This window comes from Falco cherrug, chromosome 8 (genome assembly GCF_023634085.1).
Source record: "Falco cherrug isolate bFalChe1 chromosome 8, bFalChe1.pri, whole genome shotgun sequence".
Lineage (NCBI taxonomy): Eukaryota > Metazoa > Chordata > Aves > Falconiformes > Falconidae > Falco > Falco cherrug.
In genome coordinates this window covers 16097226-16123750 of record NC_073704.1, presented here as the reverse complement: position 1 = coordinate 16123750, position 26525 = coordinate 16097226, and the positions used below count along the sequence as shown (strand labels likewise).

The following is a 26525-nucleotide window of genomic DNA, read 5'->3' as shown; positions in this document are numbered from 1 at the left end:
ATGATCCAAAGTCCACAGCTAACCCTTAATCACCTTTCCTGAGACCAGTCCAGACCTACTGCCACAAACAGAATGCAAAGCCAGGCAGCTTTCAGACACAAACAGAAAGCAACAGAAAGTTGACAGGACACAAGCAATCACAAGTCTCTGAACAGCAGCACTCAAGAGACCCGTTACATACCACCATTTTAAAAATCTGAGCTTGTCTACAGTTGCCCAGCCTGCAAACAGATAATTAATGTACCAAAGGGAAGTTGCAGGCCTCCCTTGCAGCTCGATGGTTATTTGCAGATTCCTTTTGTCTCTTATATAGATTAAGAGTTTAGCATTACAAGCAAACCTACTGCTTGATAAAAGCTGGCTCACCCTCAGACTACCTAGACTAAGTCATGTCACGCTGCATCTACACATGAACATGCATACTAGCACCTCCATCCCTCTCCACCTTGCAAGAGCCTCAGGGCAGCAGCTCCTGCTGTTAACACACGCACATTTCTTACCTCAGATCACCCCTACATGCATCATTGCTCCACAGAATGTTGGGCAGGGGGGAAGGAGGAGGAGGTTCCTGTAGCATATTTTGTAGTCTTGTCTGCAAACCGTTAGCTATCAGGAGACTATCTTACAAGCATCCCTGAACAGCTTCACCAAATCAAAACAATAAAGAACCAAAAAACCCACCCCAGAACATACAAATTCCTAGGTCTGATATCTAAGGGCATCATTAGAAGCCAATACCACAGTGCACACAAATTCACAGGTCTCCAACAGAAACCTGCAGGTACAGATTTTATACACCTTACAGAATGCTCTGGTTAAACATCAAAACAGACTGGCCAGCAACAACATCTTTTACCTTGTATGAACAAATATGCACACATCCACAGATATCCACTGAAAACTAAGGCGCACCTCCTCAAAAGAACAGGCACCAAAACGACTCCTGGCAACAGCACACTAATCCTTGGCAAGCAACGGTGATAACTAACTGTGTCATGGTTATTCAGATCCTCTACTCTTTCCCCCTCTAACTAGATGCAGGCATCAAAAACTAACTACCCAAAATACTTGCTATCAGGATCAAGGATACCTGGCTGCAAAGACATTTAGAAAATAAAGTTTCCTGTACTGGTAACTGTATATCTTTAAGAACAGCAACTAAACTCCACATTTTAAATAAGTCACTTAATTTCTTCCCCAAATTTAAATGCAGAAAGCAATCTTACTTTGTTTCCCATTTTGATACACACTATTAAGTACCATTGCGTTTAGGCAGATGATACTATGAATGAGTCACCATACTCACTTGTAAGATACTACAAGCCAGCTAACGTGGAGTCACTAGAATTTCATAGAAACACCCGAGACATTAGTCAGCCTGTAACATCACAAGAAGTCCTGCCATTAGACTCAGACTATATACAAACCACTCTGTTCCAAAACACAGCTGGTACATCACAGGCCATTGCTTCAAAGCAGCTGACCTCTGTGACTGATGGAAATTGCATATCCCTTAATCATTTGAAGAAACCCACTAACCGCTTAGATCAAAGTTGACCTGCACTTCTAGCGCTGATGTTTTGTCCCGTCAGCCCTCCCCAATGACTGTAATTTACAGAGTTGTGAGTAAATTGAGTTACACTAGCCTCAAAAGGTGGGTGTGATCTTTAGTTTTACTTAATTTTCTTTGAAATAATGAAGTCACTGTCATCCAGTCTAAGGACAAAAGTCAATCCCAATGAAATCAAGCCCAATACATGTGTCCAGATCAGTCATAAGGAAGTTACTGACCCCTGACAGTAACAAACGCACCATGTCACTGATTAACTACGGTACTCTGTTCTTAAAATCACTGTGTCCCATTTTGCATAGAAGCTCAACTATCTAGCCTTCGCTGTTTAATTACTATGATTCTCTGTAACATCCTGGATGGCATCTTTTGTTGAATACACCCAGGATAAACCAGGAAAACAAGCTGAAAGTCTTTCCACTCTTTAGTATTTCCAGGTCAAAGTTTCAGAAGTCATCCATTTCACTACTCTAGGCACTACAGTATGCACTGTAGGTTTTGACCCACCTAATTTTTGAAGGCCTTGAATAAAAAAAAAAAAAAAACCAAAATCCCAGATCTAAGTACCCATGAAATTTCTGTCTCCCTATTGCCAAGAAGTGTTTCTTGCTATTCAAAATGTTGTCATTCATTTTAACTTGTTACTCTTTGGTTAGGTCTTTTTCCTCCAGAGATGGTCATGCCAGGAACCCTCTGTATTTGCAGGGGATACAGATTTTTCAAAAAACCTGCAGAATAATACCTACCTCTGCATGGTGTGTTTTCATGACTCACACCTCCATCCTATCCTAGTTCTGGGCATATTACTGAGACTTTCCCCTCAAGGGAAATCCATTCTCTTAAAAGCAGTTTTTCCCAGTTTTCTGGGAAATTCTATAAATTACACTCCTGCAGAATAACCTGGGTAAGAGACCACACATTTCAGGCACAGGTAACAAACACCAGTCAGCAGAGATTCACACAAGATAGCAAAGTGCTGTCAACATATATAATTCAGAGACAGAACTGTCTCTCACTCTTCAGTCACCTAACCACTTGCCTTTTCTGATCTTCTCTGAGCTCTCCGTCATCAAAGCCTTTCTCACAAGAGCTTCAGTTCTGGCTATAAGAAGCCTTGATTTGGTCAACAGTTTCCAAGAGAGGCAGGCTCTCTTACGTTTCCCCTTCATCATGTACTGCTCTTTGTATAAGGAGACGAAGACTGAGATAGGTCTGAAATCAGGACTATCACTCTGCTAAGTCCTTCAACACTGACCAGAATCAAGCTGAGTATTACCTGTTTTACTGCCAACACACACTCATAAAGATAAACATGCTACAGCTGTAAATTCAGAGGATACTGCAGCACACCTGGGCCTGTTTCAAGCTCATTTAATCCAGCATCCCTCCTTCCTAAAAGGAATTCATTAATATATTCTCCCCCTCTACACCTCTGCTTCCCTGCAGATGCATTAGCTTTTCATTTGATTAGGGCATGAGCCAGAAACAGGTTGAAAGCAACCAATAACGAGCTGGTGTCAGCCATGCTGACAACCCATCCCTACTGTTGGGTCATCTGACAACTCAAATTTCAAAACTGCTCTGCTCCTCTCTTTGGAGGAAAAACCAAGCAGTTAAGATTTCCCTTCTTCCAGACATACTTTTAGCAAATAGCAAGAAGTGACTACAATGGGCACTGATAAATTCCTTCTCTAATTTGCCTCATTCTCCCTCCCATGTCTAACATACTATGAAAGTCAGCTGTGACCAGTTCTCCTCCCTCACTCTCTTTGGCGATCATTTCAGAAAATGCAATCTGTTTACAGGCATAAAGCGAGTCTTGCATGCTGATCCACAAGTCTGTTAGACTTTACAGAAGGATGAATTCATTGGAAGGAGTCCAAATTAATTCACATTGGATCATCTTGTAAAGTTGGAAATACTGAAGGGAGGGGAGGGAAATAATAATTAAGAATAAGAAACTCCTTAGAAGCAGCCAAAGACAGAAGTCTACAAAGCTAATGTAACCTTAGGTAAGGAATACATCTGTTGCTACCCAGCATGTAAAGCAACTAGAATATACTAGACCCAAGCCAGTGGCAAGCCCCAATTTCAGTCAGCCCTTGTCCAAGTTAGTGAATGCAGTTTTCAACAGGCAGGCACATTATCTTTCCATAAGGATTTTGCTTATAGTTAAGAGTCTTTCCATTTAGTACGTACTTAGGAGAAAAAACTTTCAAAAGAAGTCTTCGACACTGAGTATTTTATTTCTTCCTACTTCACTTAAGTGGCTGTTCTCTTTTGAACCAATGTTACATGCATGGATTAAGTTAGGCCTTATTGCTCATCAGGTAAGATTCTTCTGTCAAATGTAAGCTTATTAACATACAATTAGAAGTCAGCACAGAGCTCTTCCATATTGTGGGTTTTTTTGTTCTTTGGGGTTTTTTCTTGCTTGCTTTTCCAGTTCAATCTCAAACTGTAGAGACATGTATCAAACTGGTTTATGCACGGACTATTTTTCCACCCCAGTTAGCCAGAAACTGTATATACGTGGATCTGCCCTGTTATGTAGGTATGCTTCAACTGCAAAGAGAAAGTCACAGGGGAAGTTACACACTCTGCAGAGAAGGTGTTTCAACAAGTCTACTGAGCCTCCTCAGAGGTGAGCACATCAAAACTGCCAGTGAGTGCCAGCTAGATATCATTATTTCCCCCTCTGTAAGACAGCTACAAAAGTAGTGTCCAAATAGGTCAGTATTACTAGGGCCTAGCTCTCCATCATGTGCAACTCCAGCTGGTGACTACCTCATACCTTTTTGGTCGGCAGGGTGAGGGGGCACATGAGGGTACTTGGAGTGCTTCTTGATATGGAAGTTCACGTTGTCCAGCTCCACGTTCAGGCTGATGGAAGCGGCTGAATCACTGTCCATTGTGGACTGGAAGCTGCTGACTGAAGTGCGCTTGCTAGGGCTGGCGGAGTCTTTTAGTGTTGGGTAAGGGGGAAGATACGGGGAGGAAAAGGGTTCAAATGGGTATCATGAGGGTACCGGAGAGGAGAAAAATTGTCTTTAATACATAAAGACCAGTGTGCATTACTAAAGGAATACAGTATTTTCATCGTTCTAATCTTATCTTCATGTGTGCATGCTGACATATTGGGCATTCTTTAGTGCATTACTGTAAGGCCCAAATTAAGCAGAAGTCTGCCCGAGAAACAGACGGCAGCGATTTACATGCTTCTCCTCCATTAGAAGTATGAAGCTTTACCAGTTCCACTAAACACAAAATACTGTATCCACCATAAGAAACAAGAGGACTAGCTAGGTTATAGTTTGCTTAGATCCTTACAGCCCATGCACGCACACACACAAACACATACACATATAAAGCAAGACATGGTTAAACTACTGTGTCCTGAGGGACTGGGGATAACGGGGGAGAAGGCAGAGTGAGAACAAGACTTGCGTGAAACTCACTGGCTAAGTTATCTTCTCCTTCATCAGCAATCTGCTCTGTGTCACTGTCAAACTTGATGTCTTTGAACCAGGATGGCTCTGAGTGTCCTTCTACAGAGTTCACAGAGTCACTGTCTGGAGATGGGGTTTCCGAGAACTCCGTGCTCTAGAAGACAAGGAAGAAAAAAAGGTGTTAGAAGTGCAGCTCTGCTGAAATATTAAGCAGCTTTAGAAAGCAGTCTGCTACAAGTGCAGATCACATATTTCAAAAATCAGATACTCTCAGTGGGCTGAGCCAGGTTAGTCATAGAGCCACCCCCCTTGCCATGAAATAGTAACTCTTTGGGACAGGAAACAAGTACTTCTTTACACTTCCCATGTGCTTAGTCTCTGCCTTCTCCTCACTTCCACACAAGTTGTGACTAAGTGGCACTAAAGGACATGTCTATTCTACTGCATGTTTTCTGTCACCACATCCAGCTCAGCAGTGTTGAATACTTGCTATCCCCAGCCAAGGTGGCGATGACCATATCCTTTGCCAGAAACCAGCACACGCAGCTTTTGGAGGAGGCTAGCTCTAAGTTACTGGAGCGATCCTGTGACTGACCAAAGTAGCTCTAAAGGTTTTAGTCACAAGTCAGGCTCTAGCTGGGGCTACTGCATCAAAGCAAAGCCTGGCGAGGGTGCCAGAGAACCTGGAGAGCACCTAAGCAATTTCCATCAGTCATCCTGATGCCTCCAGCCAACTCAAGAGGAAGTTCTCACTGTCATTCCTTAGGCTACAGTGAGCGCAGCAAGCAGCTGAGTCAACACCACTGTTTCTCCTGACTCTGTCCAGGGGAAATGAGATCAGACAGCGCTTTCGGCTGATAAGAACAAGAATTGGCTTTAAACCTTGAATAACACAAGCCCCCTACAAGTAGTTACAAACAGGGATCAACAAGCACTTGCTAGTTAAGGGAAAACTTTTACTAACAAACGGAGACAATGCAGCTGACTAGCTGAGATACCAGATGAAGCCTGGAGCAATCTCAACGGAAGACCATGTGACTGTGGTCAAGAGCTGAAATGCACAAGGGAGACAAGATGCTAATGGCTACACACTTTCTGACTGAAGTCTATGAGACAGCTGAGCCATTCTTTGTTGTAAGAAGCTGCAGAACATGAAAGACTCGGCTGAAAGCTTTCAGGTAATAGCAAGGCTACAGATAGATCTTGTTCAAGTTAAAAAAAGTCTCTCAGTCCCTCCGGCCAGTAACTGCTCTTACCTCTCAGCAAGTTTGACTGCAATGAAATACATATGATAGCATCTCTGGTCACTGGTTCCCTGCATCCCCCTCAGCTAGCTAAGCTTATCTGGAGGCATGACAAAGACCCTCTTCCAATCTTGCATCATGTGGCTAAGGTACTGAATTCTTTATTCTGCCATCACTGGAGATCAGAAGGTGGTTACCAATATAATATGTAAGAAGATCCAATACTGTATATCTAAAATATTCATTCTTTGGAAGTTTTTAAAGAAGGAGTTTTGAAACAGAAGACCACCACTGTGTCTCAGTCACCAGTAACTGCATACAGACTCCAGATTCTGCACATGATAGCACAGCTGCCACAAGCACAGACTGTACCGTCCCAAGGCCTCCGTGGAATATGTTCGCCACGAGACGCACTGGCCTAGACTGGAGAACCTTTCTTCCACTTTAAGCAGTACTACATATAACAACTCATCCACCACACAGGACAGCCTCAAAGTTTTCTGGGCAAATGCTGCTTAGGCTTTCCACTAAGGAAAAAGGCCTGGAGCCCAGTTCTCTGTACAGGAGGGCTGATTCAGAAAACATACAACGGCTGTTGAGAACAGGATTAGAGAAGATTCTAGTCAGCAGCCAAACCCAGCAAGAACCACAGCTTTCCTACTCCTTTTACCTGTAATGGTCTGTAGAGAGCATACTCATCTCTGAAGAGCTGATCATGATGACTGACACATTCTAGCCAGCGTCCATCAACCAATGCTTGTCCTATTGCAATGGCTTGGACCCTGGAAGCATAAGAATAGAGATGGTTTTCTAAGTCTAGTCCTAAACACACATGGTTTATGGTACAAAAGGAAAGAGTAATTGGTGACACACTATTTGACTCACCAGTATCCCATTGCTATGTTTAACCAAACACTAGTTAAAATACTGTGGAGAGGCAGCAGTGTACTGATTCAAGTATGGAGCTACACGAAGAGACTGCCAGAACTCTCAGCTCAGCTGAGGTGCCCCACAGATGATTAAGACATACTGCTTGTGATCCTCCAATATTGTTTGGTTGATTTACAGATACTGAGCATCTCTGCTGAGCAAGGACTGCTGGTCTATGCTTAAGAACCATCTCAGTTTTATCCTGTTCACACATAGTTAAATATAACAGATTCTTTACACTCGCTTACAAGGATAAAAGTCTGCCAGTCCCACCAAAAATCTAACCACCAAACACTATTATATATATATTAAATATATCTCTGATCCCAGGGGCAGACTTGCTCTTTGGAGTATTACTGAACATTTCTGGACAGTCTTTGTAATACACTCACTGTTCTCCAACTGTTCGAGTAATACTTGTCCCATATGCTACCTCCCACACCAGCTCCCAAACCAGACAGCCCCCTGTGCCCTGTTGTTTTGGGCCACACAGAGTTAGAACCCTACCTGCTTTGGCAGGCAGCAATGAATAAAACCGAATTTTCTTTCTTTCTCACCTCCCTGCAACAGAATCTATCTCTGCAATCTAAGGTAGCCTATATCAGCTAAAACTCACAACCTTCTGTCACAAAGACAGAAGACACCTGCTGTCCTAAAGCACCAGGGTTACCTTGTGGTTATGTGCCCATTTCTAATGAGCCAGTTGACCAGCTCTTTTCCCACAATACAGTTGGGATGTGTCCGCAGCCAGTAGCGATGGTCTTGAAATTCCATCCCACTGTTGTGATGGCAGATTTTCTTCCAAAGATCTTTCAGCTGGACTGAGTCCTGGACAGGGAGATGTGCAAGTTACTTACTAGTCTGACCTTAGCACTGGTTTCAAGGACATCAACCCAGGCCCTCAGATCAGCTTCCAGATCAAGAGCCCTCTGCAAACAGGCATAAAATCTAAGCTGTTCTGCACACCCTATGTGAAGGTGCAAACAGAAACAGCAAACAAATGTGAGATCAGCTCCTTCTATCCTTCCTTTTATATAAAGTTGAGAACAAGAAACAAACAAAACGGGTACCCTCAGACTGAAGGGGATTTTGTTTTTAATGCAGCAAGATTTTGTACTGCCTACAAGACACATCCTCATTACTACCCTCTTGCATTCGATTCTCGAACTCAGGGGGGTGTGTGTAAGTATAGAGGACAACGAAAATCCATCCTTTGGAAAAAGGCTTTTTTATATCATCTGTGCTCAACCTAGGCTTTGTGAAGCCTAGTAGTCCATTATCAAGCCCAGATATAAAGCAAATACTTGACACAGCAACGCACACTGCTATGTTCAAGTTACTGAGGATTCCTTTTTGTATTGTCCATTATCAAGCCTTTTTTAGACACTGCTAGCTTTGGCCACTAAGCAAAAAAAGGTGTGCACCCCTCCTAACTCAATTAACCATTTCTGAATCTCTCGATCTCTTCCTCTCACCACTTGGAACAACTGCAGCCTATACCCTCAACTTATTTTGGAGCCTGTTGAGCATGTGTGTCAACTCTTGTGTAGGCTATGCTCCATCCAAACCGAGCTGTCGCTGCACCTGGCCCCTTTTGCTTTCCCTTATGTGCCCTGGCTTGACACAGCACAATCCGTTGTTGCAGAGTGGGAACTGGGATTATTTTGAGCGCCACAGAACACCCCAAGGGGTGGAGAAGAGACACTGCAGCTCACTTTCTCAAATACCTCACTCGTTCTATTTTTGTGTAACAGGGCGGAAGGGAAAGCTGTAATTAAATTTTACCTGGTTTCAGTTTTCCAGTTAACTGCCAGACCCACATTATTGCGTCTTTCCCAAGGGTGCCCTGAGATCCAGGAGTTTTGCTCCACTTTTGTTACTGGACTGGCTTTCTGCTTTTATTTCCAGCAGTGACTGTCCTGGGTATTATCCTAAAACCAGTGTCGGCAGCTCCCCTTCCATACACAGCACAGAGTCAAATGGATCAGTAACAGAACACATCACAGTATCACAAGATCTTGTGCAACTGGAAATTTCACAGTTCAGCCGCCTTGTAGTTTACCCTTAACTCACATGGTAAATTCAGTAAACTTGACAAACTGGCAGAACACAGCAAACGCTTTCAACTCAAGGGTTTTGACCTCTAGTTCACAGAAATATGTGCTCACCCCAGTGTATGTAGACCCTCCCCTACCTTTTATGTCATGAGCAAAGTTCATTAGTCTTCTGAACGGAATATATTAAGCTTTAAATTAATTCCTGATATAGTCAGCTCCACATGCTAAGGGCATTAAACAAACAGTGGGAATTCACAGAAAACCCTACATTAATTGACACTGCATCTTCTGCTCTGACATGAACAGAAGTGATACTGCCAATCCTTTTCTCGCCCAAGGAAGGAAACAGACAAAAAAATTAAACACTGTGAAGCTGAAATGCACTGGGACTTGATACTCTTGGTCCAAGTTGCATTCATAGCATTTAAAATTTTATTTTTCTCTCAGTAACATATATGCATGGGGCAGTGTGGTATAAAGATGTGCCTTAAAAATGTTTCTCCCACACACAGTTATGCATTCACAGCACATCCAGGAAAGGAGTTGTACAACTGAACAGGAGCTAGAGTGTTTTCACACCTTCAGGAATACTTCTATGCATTCTGCTGACAGCAGGTAAATACCTGACAACACAGAAATTAGCCTTCCCGATTTAAAACTGGCAATGGGGAGCAATCCTGAATTTGCTAATGTGTGAAAACCACTCCCTTCCCTTCTCTGCATCTTTTTTGTCCCATTAGTTGGAAACACTTCCCCTCCCTCAAAAAAAAACCCCTACCGTTTTCTACTGAACACAGTGCAGTAACTGCCACCTACAACACCGCCTCTGTGGGGAGGAGATAACAGGATTACATAGAACACTGCTGTACATTGATTTTTCTTTGAACAAGTACGTCAGTACAACCGTCTACAAAATGTTATATTTATTCTGCAAACAAAGAGGCGAGCCAAGTTATTTGGCCCAATAAGCTGTAACAGCTTTAACTCATTCATTCTGTATGCAGCCATTTAAAGTTTCCTATGTAGCCTATGAAAGGGAAAATCTGAACCTGAAGAAAATACAGAATCACGTCATTGTGATACAGCTGCAACCATGATGGGTTTAACCCACAAGAAGCCACCACACACCAACTCCACACTGCATAACACACCTTCCAAGACAAAACCTGTAAACACCTTTATGTAAACACTGCATGAAACTATGATTTGTTTCAGGCAGATGGAAGCATCCAAAGCAGCATCAATATTCTCCAACCCTGCCCCACCTGAATGAGGGGTCCAGGTAAGGTAAGAGTGCTCAGAAAAGAGCTTTTAAAGGCAGCAAGATACTCCTGCTGCATGATATAAGAAAGACAAACTTCACTGCCTTCACAGAGCAAGACAAACAGAAGCCTGAAAGGTACCAGAAGGATTTTGCGCTCATCCTCGCTCGTCTCAGCCTTCATATGCGTGCGACTGGCCTGTGGGCTGACAGATGTCTCATAGGCAGGCACCATCGGTGAACCTGACCGATCCAGTGATAGGTTAGTGATGCTGGCTGATCTGTAGCGAAAGAGAGAAATATTGAGATGTAAGTGTTCATTGTGCAGTGCTTCACCAGAGCAGCCATTGATCTTGTAGCGTGCCAAAAAGGAACTTAAGCCTGTGACACTGTTCACTCTCCTCAGTACAGACTTACTGCTTAAAGACTCTTACCCATCAAAGCAGAAGAAAGGATCCCTAGGAAGCAAGTGTACTGCTTTAGAGCATCTAAGTTAAATATAAACTTTTGTAAAGCTCTTTGTAGGAAGCAGAATTAAGTTAAGACACAGCAATTCATATATGTCTGCATTTGAATAGACCGAGGCAGGGATGGGATACTGGTTAAGTAGAAGCTCCAACCGTTTGGAGGCAAGACAGATGGCATGCCAGCAACAGATCCCATTACAGGATCCATGTAACAGGGCAGAGATTCCCCTTCTCCTTGGCTTACTTAAAATTCCTTCTCTCCAGCCCTCTGAAATATATGGTTGAAAGCTTGCAGAGTCTGGAAGTTTGCACACCTGTTCCCCAGCTGGCAATCTTCCTTGTACTGTGATACGGAGTATCCATCTGATCTCAGCTCAACTGTTAGGAAATCTTGGCTAGTTCCAGATACCCTCTGCTCCAATGTCCCACAACTAGAGTAAGCCTCTGAATAACCAGGGTGCAACTTCTCATCACACAGCAAAAAGCATGCAGTGTAAGCTATTAATGCTAACAGCACTCTAAGGAGCGAGGATGGAAAACACTTCTGCATACAGCAACAGGGAAGCTCAGAACACTAATGCTGAACTGACTCAAGAGGCTTGCAGCAGTCTCAGTGATGAGAACTGTTGCCAGCCTATAGCCTTTGGAATTAAATTCAGGTAACTTCACAGAGTTTAATTAGAGTGTCTGTTAGCCACTTAGCAAATTCCCAAGAATTCTCAATGGTTTGTGCGGCTGAGTCCTGGCATGAAATAGTAATGCCACCCTATTTCAGATTTTGTACTGCAAGGCGGCGGCACTGAAGGTGCAATAGTCTCAAAATCATTGCTTTTTCCTCCCCTGTCTCTTGAGGAGGAATACTGGTCTGATAAAGGTTTTTAGTTAGGTACTTTTTAGCAGAATCAAAGAAAACTATGTTGGCTCTACATCCATGTAAAGGTGACAAGCAAAAATTTTCTGTCATAGTCAGGCATTCAAGGCAGGCTAAAACTCTGCTTCTACTTCAGATGCTCTCTTCTTCTTCTTCTTCTGTTCAGATACTCTCAAGTTTACAAAGTTAAAACTGGAAGAGTTACACAGCTTAACAGAAAGCATTCTTAGTGGAAGATGAGACTGACATCAAAGTCCACTATTAAGCACTCCTCCCGTGTGGTTTTTTTTGCAACAGTTACTTTAACTGTACCACCTACCTGTAGTCAGCAGGTATTTTTTTGTGTAAAAGGGCATTTAACAAGCATTGTAACAGTCAGATTTCATATCTGTGTCTTTGTCATCACCAATTACATCTGGGACTTAATTGTATTTATCTTTTCTAAAAACAGAGGGGGAGATTTTGCAATGACAATCCCCATCCTTTAGAAGGACCTGCAAATGAGAAGTTCAAATCCCTCTGCTTGCAATGTTTGACTGTTGTGCTGGGGTTTTTTCCCTATAAATAATCAGTCTGAGAAAAAAAACAACACGTCCCCCACCCACAGGGAAAACAAATAGTATTAAGTAACTTCTGCTACCTGCATCTAAATGCACTCAGCCTGCACCTTTTTTGCTTCATCTCATCTACAAAGTGGCATGGTCAAGCTTGCCTCAAAGAAACTTCTACAGCTGCTTTGAGAAGACCTAAAGGATAGCATTGCTCAGCCCAAAGCCAATAGCTTTGTTTCCACAGGTTCAGAATTTGAGCAGAGATAGGTTATACCTCATCGTTATTTCTCAAACAGGAGTCCAGAGAGGTAAGTACTATGGTGAGGCCATGATTAGCCAGAGAGTTAAAATTTAACTTTTAATGAGTGGTTTGAGCCTGCCAGGTCCATCTTACAAACCTCCTACTACTGCATGTGTGAGCAAACAGCAAAGGCCTTTTAAAACAGACAACATCAATTCAAACAGGATGCACGAGAGCATCCTCAAGTTTTCAGACATGTCTTGACGTTACTGCAGTTATTTAGCATTTACCTTTTAACTCTGAATTCCTTGCCATTCCAAAAATCTAGAATTGATTTTTGGCACTAGTTTATCCACCAGTACTTGACTTCCCCTAGGTGAGATCTTTGGTTCTCAGCTGTACAGTGTGCACCTATCCTCTCCTAACTGTTCCCATCTCACAGAAGATAAAGATTCCGAACAGTCCGTTCCCTGAAAGGCACACCCGGCATCCTTCTCAGCAGAGTTCCCTGTCTTTGCTGGTCCTGCCAGATCCCTCTAAATTGCTAAACATTCTGCATTCCTGCAGCACCAATGTAAAGAAGTCTCTGAATATCTCTTGCCTCCAACACTGAAATTTGGATTATCTTTGCTCTGCTTCTCATATCCTTGCCTCACCTTCATTCCCCCAATTTAACCATAACAGAAGTATGCAACCAGAACCGCAGCAGAAGCACTATGAAGTGGAAATTACTTGTTCTTCTAATACCAATGTATTTAAGCTCAAGCATTCACAACTTCTGCTAAAGATCTCACATTTCCAAGTTTACCCAGCACTCTTGCATAAAGACCTATGATGGGATTTTAGCCTAAGGAAGCCCGGTAACTTAAAGATCGTAATTAATGAAAGTGCAGATGGAGCAGATAGAGGAGGTGGAAGGGAGGAAACCCACAAAACAAACAGATGAACACTACACCTCTGCTCCTCCATGACCTCAGTCTTTGCCTACCATTACCATATCCCAGTTAACTCCCTTTTCTTCATCTTCCTCAGAACCACCTTCCTTAGCCAGTTCTTCCCCTTTCTGTCCTCTTTACCACCACCTCTATTTGACTGACTAAGCAGCAAACTACAGGTTCCTCAAAAGTGGCATATTTATTCATATGAGTATGTGCCTAAATGGTCTTTCTGTAGCATTACATACAGGTAATGAGGTGTCCCATTTTAAAGATGAAACAGCATGCTCAGTAAAAACAAGCCCCAAAATACAGGCTTTACAGATAAGAGTGTGCTAGGAGTGCATCCAGGACAGAAAATACTCAGATATGATTAGTTTACCTGTTCCTAGCTGGTGACTTCCCTGCATCCTCCTGCACAGACCCAAGGCGTGCAGACAGTGTGGTAGTTGAAGAGTCTGGGTGAATCAAACTGCAAGGAAAAGGAGCATGTTACAGATGTTTGAGAGATTTGCCACATGCAGCAGCATCAGAACAGTTGGAATTAAAATAAGGTTAACCATAATGTTACCTCTCATTCACACCCATGACTTAAATCAATGAGGGAATAGGGAATCTTTCTCCAGCTGTGGGCCAATGATATTTGAAGGACAGTGCTCAAGTTCTCTCCATTCAGACATAAGTCTTGGACAATACAGGCTCTTCCCACTTCTCATATTATCTTGCCTTCACACCCTCTTCCCCTATATCGCTTTCTTACACATCCTCCTTCTTTGCAGGCTGTCATTGCACCCTTTGGAGGCAGAGGCATTACCCTCATCTCCCCAACACATCATCTTTGCAATCCAAGCAATGCTATCTATAGCTATTGCTAGACAGCTTTTACCAAGATAGCCTGACAACCTTCTGTAACTGTTTAACCTGATCACTATCACCTTTGCCTTCCTTCCCCTTCCGCCCCAGGAGGAAGGACGGCAGATATTCATACACCATCAAAGTAAATTCCTACTGGCAAAACTGTTAACAGATAAAAGCCACTACACTCCAACTGACAGAGCCATACTGGCTGTACTCTGGGATGTAGACACGTTACTAGCACAATAAATGTTCTTCATGAGAAAATGTACACAATACAACTTTGCCCGAGTACCTGTACTTGCCAAGAGTACACCACTCCTTCACTTTTAAAGGTCACAGCCCTTCAAGTTAGTTAAAGCAGAAGCCCATGCCTCCATGTTCCAACTGCTCAAATAGCAGAGCAAGATTAGACAAGTAAATACAGCATCACTCCCATAAATGCTTTTCTCACTGTTTTGCAGTGTATGACAGCGACAGGCAAGAGCCTTATCTCAAATACATTATTTTGGGAAGAGACTCAACTCCCAAGTTTTCTTCTGAAGCAAACCACTTCTCACATGGAAGCCACATATTAGAAAAATAACTTTACTTCCATTACAAAGCTGTGAGTTGCCACCTTCCACTGTGGTGGCATTTAAGTTCAATGTCTTGAGTTCACACCCTTGAAGGTCAATCAGGAACATACCAAATGCAGTATTAAAAGAAGCACCATAACCCACTGCAAAGTTTTACATTTTACGAGCAACACTCACTGAAGGAAATTACCTAATCTCGCTCTCTCCCTTTCACACACAAAAGCAGCCCATGTTTACTCAGTGTTCCCCAACAAGACTAAGTGTTCTACTACAGAAAGTTACTAGGCTTTCAAGAATAGCCACTACTTCCCTTGAGTACTACAAGCTGCCGAAAATAAAGACATAAATACTTCCTTTACATGTTCTGCCTACAAGCTGTTGAATTGCTATAATAAAGATACTAATAACACATCAGAAGACAGAACTAATGATGCCATCTATTATTTTGTACACCTGAAGAGAAGCATTCCGAGCACACATACTTACTCCCCAATTCAAAATCTGGTAGCATTTATCCCAAGTATTGCAACATTACTGCTTTAGGTGACCATGACATTAAACCAGAAGTATTTTCCTTTAGGCCTAAAGCCAACTCTTTAATTGCTTCCATATAGGAGCACCATACTCTGAAAAGCAACATGCAAAGCAAGAATCAGGACACTTTCTGAAGACAGTTGTTTTTGAGGTTTTCCTTTTAAAACTATCAGAACCACCAGAAGAGATTTGCTGAGAGGCACATGTCACTAACACTACCCCTCAGTTAAAGAAAGACTTTGACTCAAGATTGTCTCCGTAGTTTCATACCTGCCTGTTCTTCTGTTTTTAGTGAAATGAACACAAACACCACATCTGACTATTTCTCCAGCCCACCCTTAAATTAAATAAAGGTCCTCAGAAATTAGCTTGTATACCATTTGATAAGTAGTACAGCGTTCTTTCATTCATGGCCTGAAAATTAAGAACGCCTCATTTGAGAGCAATAAGAAGAAATATACTTTGGAAGGAGATCGGAGAACCTTTATAGCTGTCCTTTCAATCCCACTTCAGTTGAAACAGGTGGTTATTTCCACCTTTTCTCTTTCATTTACACAGACAGCATCTCTTTATTTTCTCGCTCAATTGAAAACCTGACAGGTAAAGCATCAGTGTTACACTGACTTGCCTCTCAATACGTTGGCAGTTAGAAGGGATGGGGTTTTGGTTTGTCTTTTTAAACTCTGAAGCTAAAAGCCTGCTCTGCAACTGGTATAGAATCACCGATTCAGTAGGTTAAAGGAAAAAACTGCAAATAATTTAAAACTCCACTAGGAAAGTTGCCACATTTCAACTCAAAAAGAAGAATACTAGAAACAAGCACAGGATTAGAATCTTTTTACAGATCTACTACTAAGTTTCCCAGATGGAAACCACCAGCTTTTGTCTAGGTATGTGTCAGCCTGAAAACAGTTATGATTCTGGAGCTCAGCATGAAACCATTCACTTTACCTTTGCCAGGTTAGATCCTCCTCCAGAAAGATGTTGCGGCTAGCTTTACGGCTCCCAACTGGTGTGCGCGGCTCACCAGGATCCAGCACTGATACAGAACATGCAGAATCTGACAAAGCATTTAAGTCTTCTCCAATGGAGTTACTGTCTGTGGAGTGTGCGTAGCTTAAGGCTATTTTGCGGCAGTAAGTGCAGGCTCGGAGATCCCCTATGGAAAGAGGAACCAGAGAGTGTAAGTGAACAGGAACAAATAGTACTCTGTTCCTACAGGATGAAAGGTGTGTAATGGTAGAAAAAGCAGGGTTTCCTGTTTCAAAACCTCTTTGCTTGTTTAAGTCTGCTTCTCATATCCCCTTAAAGAGCAAAACCCCAGATAACTGTACACTCAGGGAATTCCTCCAAGTCAAATGATGGATAACACGCGAGATCAGTAAGAGAGAGACAGGTTGTGGGGGTAGGGAGAGACAGCACATGTGCACACTGAAATCATGCTACAACAACAGCCAGTCAGATATGACATACCAGCTGATGTCTGGAAATAATTATCTCCTTCAGGAGACGTCTAGAGTTTGGTAACTGGTGAGTTTCCTTCACTCTCAGTTAGAACATGTGGCTTATAAAATTTTAAAACTACCATCACTAAGAGCAGCTTTTACTTGAACACATTTTTTGCAGTGAACATCCTTGTTAAACAGTGGCCATTTTTGACATCATGGATGTAGTCTTGGTAAAAATAAGCAGGCATGGCATAATCCACCATTGAGCATGAAGAAACTGGTAGAATTAGGTGCTGTGATTCTTTTTGCTTATTTCTAAGCTCACTAGAGACCTGTACAGCATTCTCTAGCAGATGCCAGAATATAAAATGCAGTAGCCCAAACAGAGCTGAGCACACAGAGAATGTTCTGCTTCTCAACAGGTAAACCCTACCTGTGTAGCCCATGAATTTTCCAGGGATTTCCTGGTTGCAGCATCGACTACAGAAGATCTGTCCACAAAGTCGACAGTGGTGCCTCCGCCGGAAGGTGGTGAATTTCTCACTGCAGTCATAGCATTCTTTGCACTGGCTGTCAGGCATCCAGTACTGCTTCAAGTCACTGTCCTACAAGGTAAGGCAGCAGAGAAAAGCCTTTTTTTGTAAATAAAAAAAGCATGTTTGGACTCATGATTGCTGTATAGACCATGCATATGAAAAGGACACTCTCATATATTCATATACATGTGTGTATGTTCACACTCTCGTGTATAAGGCACACATATGCACAGAAAGGATTTTTCATGTGGTTTTACAGGGAGTCAGAAGGCTGAGAGAGTTCTTAGCTGTGAGAATAAACCTAGTAAGCCTTTGCCTTCTTTATCCAAGATGCAAGCAAAGCAGATAAAAACTATCCTGAGCTGTAGAGAAAGGTCAAGAAGAAACCAACTTATGAAGTATTGATTGCTCTTCCCTCTCACTTGCCTCTAGCATATGACAGGCCCTCAAACAAGCACAGTTAAACAAAAAAAACAAAACCAAAAACCAAACAGAACAAAGAAACCCAAAACCTGCAGATTAGTTGAAGCTGTTATCCAGAGATAAATCAAATTATCAGGAATTATCAGCAGCGCAGGAACATCATTTCAACAGCTAACACTGGAATGTACTTTGAAAGGACTATAGATACATGTGAAAAGTTCTGTTATATGATCAAATTCTTCAAAACCTCAGTAAATGGCTGTAAAAGTCTGTGTCCCAGATTGACATTGTTTCTGAACTCCAGGTTAACTGCCATGTGAAGACAACTGTGGAACACACATTCAGCAGATTTACAGCATGCATACAGCCACAGGAATTTTTGTCTTGTTTTTAAGACTTGAAAACAAAGAGTTAAAACTTACATTTGGTGTTGTAGCTATAAAGAACAGAGCAAGACAAATCTCTCAATTATCATTCTGAGCACACCAGCTACAATTACCACAGATGGAGACAACTGCTAATGGTCACATGACAGCTCTAACTGTGAAACACTGCTAGAGTTCAGTTCTGGCAATAAGCCTTTTCAGAAGGACTGACTACCCTGAGTTTTTCTTAGGAAGGGGAAGTGCTGCAAGATTTTTCTCAAAATAACACAAGAAGAGAGTAACCACAGAGAAGAAAGGTGATCCATATTCTGATTTTCACATAATCAAAAAAAAGCACACCCTGGGGGTTTATTTTTGTATGTTCACAAAGTGAAGTTTGACATAGCTGCTAGACAACTCTGAGACCAAAACAGCTATGATCAACGAGACAACAATTTCATGCTGTCCTTACCCAAAAAAAACTTGTACAGAGAGAGGCTGAAGACTGCTCAGTGTAGTCTATAGTGTTCCAAAGAGTCTAGAAATTTTTACAATGAACACTAAGCTTCAAGCAGGGAAAGATGCAGCAAAGAGCTTTGCCACGAAACTGCTGCAAAGCTACAGGGGATGTCAATTAACAGGTTTTGCTACAGCTCTGCATGATAAGCCAAGCCTCTGGTTCTGCCACAAAAAAAGCAGCTGTTCAAGCATTAATGTCTCTGCCCACCATCTCTCTCACATTGCCTCTGCCCCACCTGCACCTGACTGGCTGTTTAGAAACCCGGCTATTGCTGGTGACACCTTCCAGCTCTCTGCCTTGCTCAAGTCACAGCCAACACTCATGATAAGAACAGCCTACAAAGAAGAGTTCAGAACACAAGTCTGGCCCCTATTTGCAGTAAACATTGATAAGAGCAGCCCCTTCCAGGATCTGACACATACCTCCTATAACAGTAAAGTGGTCTCCTGCAGAGACAGACCAAATCCACAAGAAACTGTTGCCTAGAGCGACTCAAGCAAGACATTGCTACAGTGGAGGGCAGTGATGCATTACCATTTGCACCGAAGTCAGTATGCTGGCAACTAACATACTGCTTTCAGAGAAAGATCTAAACATATACATTTACTGCTGCATCCTGTTTTTATGAGCACTTCTCCAACACCTTCAAAGGTGTCTGAAAATCTCGAGGCCCTTCAGAAGCTGCCACAAACTGAAATATAAATAGGGGCCACACTCAATGCCCTACTCACTGCAATGAAATGCTTTTGTTTCACCCTCAGAAATACTGCCCTTTCCACCAAAGCAAAGTCACTCTTACAAGTAGAATAGCATTTTAAGTGAGCTTACGCCAAGTCTACCTGTAAAAGCTACCAAGACAAAAGTCTTTTTCCTCTTCAATCAGTTTAATTAAATGTACTTTTACCTGTTCATGTCTTGCTCCCAGACACAGCTATTTATATCATCACTTACAAATAGTTATGGCTTCTTTTCTCAACTGGATCCTCACCTTAAAGGCATGGTCCAACAAAGCAGAGGAAGGTGAAATCAACAAGTCAGTAGCAAACACCAGACCTTTACCCAGCTGAATCAAACTTGATTAACACTGATTAATATTTGCTTGAAAGAAAACACTGCTGACCAATCACTACCACAGTAAGTAGCAGATGTAATTAATTATCAGAATTCTCATTATTATTTTGACAATCAATGTGTTTTACCTGCCCATGGTTAGTGTCCTGGTTTCAGCTGGGATGGAGTTAACTTTCTTCTTAGTAGCTAGTGCAGGGCCGTGTTTTGGCTGTGATGTGAGAACAATGTTAACAGGACACTGATGTTTTTAGTCGTTGTTGGATAACGTTTATACTAAGTGGAGGAAGGTTTCTTGGGCCCTGCCACTGAGAGGGCTGGAGGGGCACAAGAGACTGGGAGGGGACACAGCCAGGACAGGTGACCTGAACCAGCCAAAGGGATATTCCATACCATGGGATGTCATGCTGAGTATATAAACTTGAAGGGTTATCTGGCAGGGAGGATTGTTGCTTGGGGACTGGCTGGGCATCTGTCAGCAGGTGGTGAGCAGTTGTACTGTGCATCACTTGTTTTCCTTTCTCCCTTTTCCTTTAGATTTTATTATTTTCCCCACTTTCCCATTATAACTGTTTTTATTATTGTTATTGTTCTTACATTTTTATTCTGTTTAAATTATTAAATTGTTCTTATCTCAACCCTTGAGTTTTACATTCCTTTCTGATTCTCCTCCCCACCCCTCTGAGTGAGGGAGAGTGAGCAAGCAGCTGTGTGGTGCTTGGTTGCCAGCTGGGGTTAAACCATGACAGTTAGGAATAAAACCATCAGGTAACACCAGATTAGGTAACAGAAGTGGGAAGGAGCCTAAAATGAGAGCACCTGGTCCAGGTCCAAGAAGCTGAGCAACTGAAATGTTTCACTCCCACAGCATGACAGATGTTTGACACATCAAAAGTCAGCATTAAGTTCCATTGTTTCCCCTGCACTCACACAAGAATTTGTGAGTTTATTCACTCATCCTTCAAACATCTGAAAACCCCCCCCCCCCCCAATGTACCTAAAAAATGAAGCTCAGAGAAGCCTGGTAAACAGTTCAGATTCTAGATAATCTGGCCTACAAATCCTTCCAAAGTACCTGGCTCTTCCCCTCCATGATTTCCTTGAGGCGCTTTAAAACGGTGCTGAGGCTTCTTAACTGAACTGCTGTTCGAGGATCATGACCTCCAAGAGGTGGTTCTACTTTCCTCCGATTGTCTGGAAGGGAAGGGACAGTAGTATTCATTTCTTCCATGATACATCAACATTCACATCACAACACAAAACCTCATCAGAGGGAGAAATGTTCACATATGTATGTACTTTACGAAGTTACAGTGTGTATCACTTTTTGACCTTGCACTCCTCCCCCAAAAGGAGCGTCTGATGTCAGATAGCTTGCTTTGATTGACATTTTAAATACCATCCTTTGTTGACAAGAACTGATTTAAGTTCTGTGAGAATGGAAACGGCTTTTAAAGAAGGGACTTTCAACCTACTGTATGAACCTTGTAATGAAAGTCTTTTAGAAAGCACTGAAGTCTCATTTTAGAATGCCCTCTAGAATATTAATACTTCCAAAGTAATTGCAAGAATACTCCAGGGCTGGTGTAAGTCAATGCCTTAACCTGAATTTATTTATAAATTATTACAGCAAGTCTCAGGACTCAATTGCTCAGTTTTGATTAAAAACAGTAACTCGGAATAAAATGCTCCCAGAAGTTCTCATCTTTGAGGTTCTTTTCTTATTTTCCAAGAAAAAAGCTGAGTTGTTGAGAACTTGTGCAGTCATTCTTGATTAACTATAGCAGAGACTCCTGAATAAAAAGTTAACACAGTTAGTTTCTTTCCTATAAAATGCTAGATTACTTTGAAGCATTGCTGTACAAGTTACAAATAGGATCCTTCTCTCCAGAAGGATCAGGACACACAGTGCTGCATTGAACACTTAAACATTTTTAAGAGTCATCAACAACTTTTCTGAATAGTTTAAAGTTTCTTACCAGCTTCGTTGCTCTCCATCTGACTAGCATTTTATTTTGATTCCCCCTGGCACTGGAAGAACAGACATGGCTGCTTTCTGTTTACTGCTTCAGATATCACTGATGTCAGCGGGAATGCTGACAGCCCCAGCAGAAGCGTGTTAACTGTTGCTGTGCAGTAACAACTAGGCTATTCCTTTGTGTGCAGATAAAACCCCTTAGAATAACACAATTAAAACTGCAGGATTCCATGCCCCCTCTTCAGGTTCTTAGTAGACTTTTTAGTTAATCGGCCCACATATAGCTGCTTAATGACCTATGTACAATAAAGAATCCACAAGAGGAGAGGATTTTAAAGAGATTCTAGAGTGTTTAAACCCAGTCCTGTGGCTAGCCACTTGGAATTAAAAAAAAAACAACAAAAAAAACAAAAAAACCCACACAAAAAAACCCAAATACACTTCTGGACAGTACCAAGTCATGTATTTTATAGTGATTAAAGGGACTTTAAATATTTCAAGAAAACATCAATACCATAGTAACCTTTGCCTCCTCCTTACTTCTATCACAAGATCTATGCTGCATTTAATTCCTGGACTTTCCTGCTGTAACTTCTGAATTCAATAGTATCTTCTTTCCAGGAATGTTGCTTCCAATTCAAAAAATTACTATCAGGCCTCCTTGCCCAGCTAGTGACAAATCTTGTCAGGCAAGCAATTCCCAAAGTACGAACACATACAGCAATGAGGAAATGCCACAGGTAACTCCACACTGAGCTATGCGTGTTACATAAAACAATGTCAAAAGGATGACATCTACATTAGAAAAAGCATTCCGCCAGCAGTAGGAGCACATAGCCAACCCATTTATTACTAGAGAAGCTGACCAATTCTCAGATTAAAATTCAGTTGGCTTTTTTCCTTTTCAGTCATGTGATTTCACCCCTTCTGGGGAAAACACGCTGGAGAGCAAGAATGTAAGAAGTTATTATTCTGCAGTACAGGACACACTGTGTCCAAAACACTGTCCTTATAAAAAGACTCACATGTATCAGTCTTAGGTTGACTCTTAGTCCTGATTCAAATTCTATTACTATAAATACCACAGCCATTTTCTCAGTTAATGCACGCATGATTTACAGAGGTATGTTTTCAGCATTGTAACTGCATTTCCTTATTTCACCATTAAATCTGCAAAACTCACACTCCCTTCCGTAAACATGCAAACTGTAAGAGTATTTTTCTTGCTTTGCCCACATAACCATCCAAACTTCCATTAGTTGCACTTCTGAAGAGATTTCATAACCTTTTTTTTTATTTTATTTGATCCCAAGAGGGTTGACCACACTTATGCATCTAAGTAGTGGTAAGCTTTTTCAGTGGTCCTGAAGCAGCAAACTCAGTATATGCTGCTAAATAAATAAAAAAAACCAAAGAAACAACACGAAAAACCCACACACCTCCACCCCCAAAAAAAACCACCCCACACACCCCACCAGCCACAATTAAAGCTACATACAAAATCAGCTTTTCAAAATAAAGTTAAACTTTGTTTAACTGTTATTTAATCCTTTATGACAATCAGATCAGCTGCACAAATTTTTGCTTGTGATTGTCCAACAAGCACAAAAAGAACTCCAGGAAGTCAAGACAGCTTCCTCGTGGTTTTAGTATATAGAGTCCTTATACTTTTTCAGTCCGGAACTCTATCACATCTTCATCCATTTACTCTTCTTCCCTAGCCAAACACTCATACAAAGACAGTCATTTTTCACTTGATATCATTTTGCATTTAACAAACAAAAGCCAGCTGCATCTCAGCCCTTCAGTGTGACACTCCAACATGAGCATGGAACACATCTTTTCAGGAGTACCAGCTTATGCAGCATTTGCATTTTTTGTATCCATTCCCTTCCCATCTACATGTTTGCTGAACAAAACCTCACAAAAGGAACTGCATCTAGATTTTCCATTTGATTTATTTCTAACCTATTTCTCCTTTTTAAACTAAAAAGTAACTCCTACAGCTACTACAGCTAAAAAAAAAAAAAAAAAAAAAAACAAAACACAAAACCACAAACTCATATTTCAACAGTACCTCTCATCCTTCTGATATGTATTCATAGCTACGGATCCTTGGCAATCCTATACATCCTTTGAAATACTGTATGTTTTCCTCCCTTTTTTCCTACTCTCCCCACCTGAACTGTGATCACTAGGAAGGAACCCGCAATACCATTCCAGCTATGATTACCTACTCGTACTCAGCACACTCTTCTGAGTTCAGGCCACGGAAAGATTTGCTCAGTAAGTCATGCCATTGCTCTGCATCCTCAATTACTGAATCACTTAATATATTTTTCCAGAGTTTTTCATGACCCTAGGTATTTTAGCAGTTATTTAAAATGTGAATGACAAGCCAAAACCACTGTAACTACTTTGTTAGCAACTTAACTGCTATTTTCAGTTTACAGAGAGCTGACCATACACTAACACAAGAGGCCCAACAAAGAGCTTCATAAGGTTTCAACAGTAAAAAAAATACCCCCCGCCAGGGATACCACAGTTTTGCTAATACAAATCAACAAGAATTGATTTCTACTTATTTGCTGCCAAAGCATATCATTTCATATTTAAGTTCACTGTCACAGTTCAAACACTGCATCTTCCTCAAGTCACTGCCATACAAAGTACCGACACAAAAAGGATGAAAGCTGTCCTTAACTTCATTTTACAACATCCATTTTCACTTTCCAAAACCTTTTTCAATAGAAAAGGTACTCTGGTAATAAGTCATGTTCCTTATGATTCCCAGTAACCACCACACAGTTTCCTCAGGCCTTCCTTCCCCTCATACGATCGTTGGACTTCCTTTACTCCTACTAGGCTCCTTTGCCATTCCCTACCACTGCCAGTCTCCTTCAATTGTCTAGCACTAACAGCACTATCCTGCATGACAGAGTGACAAGTGCTTTTACTACCAACGCTCCCTCTCCAATTTCAGCATTTCTAGTTCTCCTTAAACTGGATTTGCAAGCTGTGACATTATTTCAGTATGAGACTATTTTGGTTCGATGCATCTTGAAAGCACTCGGCTGAGAGTACACACAGACACACACAGTCCTACACAACCAGCTGGGCCCACTGACCCTGTGGAAGTGACCCTAGCTTCCCAGCACCCTACTCCAGCACATGAGGATGCAACAGATCACCCAAGAGGAAGGCCGCAGGTTTCAATGCAGTCTCAGCACTGGCTCTTCAGCCATAGAACTCACAAAGCATCTTTTACATAAACCTAGCATCCAGCAGCTCTTCCTATTTTCACAAAAGCCAGTAAGGTGCTATTGTAACACTTTCATGTAAGCAGGCCTGAAGGGAAGCACCCAACTGAAACCCTACATATTTAGTGCTAGCCAGTCTCCTGCAAAAGCCACCATCCCTCCATGTTGTTCCATGCTTGCAGTTGTCAGCCAGCATGGTCCCTGAGCCATGAGAATATTTGCTGTGCAGACACTGCAAGCTAGTAGACAGATGAGGGGTGGGATTCAGCATCTTCAGGAGCAATTGCATTCCATTACTCTTTAGAGGCACCAGCAACCTTTTATTTATTTATTCCTTTTGGTTTGTTTAAGCTTGGCATGTTATTTAAACTCAAGTAGGATAGAGACACCTTTGTGAAGGGCTTGAGCATCTTCCTGCCTACATTTGCCCATGTTACCAAGTGTCTGAGTAAAGGTCAAGCCTAGAAAGACATTTAACAGGCCTGCAGATACAAGGCTGCAGTAAAACTCAACTAGGTTAGACGCTTCACTGTCGCTAAACTGAGTGGGTGAACTGATCCACCAATCCAGGTGTTTCTGAAAATCACATTAGGTCTTTTCATTCTTTAGATACAAAATAATTTCTAACATTATTTGTGCAGCCCAGCATCAGCTGCAATGGCATAAGTAAAATTCTCCTCTGCTCAATGTTCAGAAATCCTCAAAGACCTGATTATTGAGCACCTTTTAAGACAAAAGAAGGCATGAAACTCAATTTTATAAAGTTTGCTTCAAAAAAAGCAACGCCTGATTTTTGGAGAGGGAAGATGCAAGTATTTTTCCCCACTTCAAACACAGTGAGACGACCTGAAAAACTCCTCTGAAACCTCCACACCAACTCAGTACATTTTTATCTGCATTACAGAGAGTTCACGTTTGTTAGAGCACTGAGGTTACTCAGGGAAAGATACTCAACAGCAAGTCAGGCCACTCAGCACGCACTATCACAGAAATTTCTTCAAAAAAACAGCAATTCCTGCTTAATCTATCTTTACTTCTTTTCAGGCTGATTTATTATGAAATTTTTCTAAGCATACTTTCATCTAAACCCAGGGATATGAATGAACGTACTGAAAAGGAGATGGAATAATGCAGCAACAGTTACTTCCACATACCTGATGTGAAATCTCATTTCCCTGGTTGCCTATTCCCAGTGGAAGTCAAACAGCAAGATTATTTCTGCCTTCTGAGTACTGAACAATCTTCCTCACCTAAAGGTTTCTAACCTGTAATCCCCAGATAACTGCCAAGTTATTTACGAGAGGTAACCAAGAATGAAGTAAATTGGCAAATCAGCCAAGGGCACACTGCTGTACTTGGGTCATTTGAGAAAAAGCTTAAAAAA

At 41.7% G+C, this 26525-nt stretch overlaps 1 protein-coding gene across 8 annotated transcripts in view; it reads right to left on the bottom strand.

Moving 5' to 3' along the window:
• Positions 1-26525, bottom strand: part of PIKFYVE (phosphoinositide kinase, FYVE-type zinc finger containing) — a 69728-nt gene that overhangs the window by 36739 nt on the left and 6464 nt on the right. For 3 of the 8 annotated variants that reach the window (XM_055719255.1, XM_055719258.1, XM_014282995.3), the window contains exons 4-12: positions 20979-21097; positions 17425-17596; positions 16495-16702; positions 13959-14048; positions 10654-10792; positions 7864-8021; positions 6934-7045; positions 5029-5173; positions 4365-4532 (exon numbers count right to left, since the gene is read on the bottom strand). In XM_055719255.1, coding sequence (XP_055575230.1) covers positions 4365-4532; positions 5029-5173; positions 6934-7045; positions 7864-8021; positions 10654-10792; positions 13959-14048; positions 16495-16702; positions 17425-17596; positions 20979-21097 — 1311 coding nt within the window. Of the gene's footprint in view, positions 1-4353; positions 4533-5028; positions 5174-6933; positions 7046-7863; positions 8022-10653; positions 10793-13958; positions 14049-16494; positions 16703-17424; positions 17597-20034; positions 20114-20978; positions 21098-21882; positions 21959-26525 lie in introns of those variants that run through there. The other 5 variants (XM_027810628.2, XM_027810629.2, XM_055719259.1 and 2 more) reach the window with 5 other exon arrangements.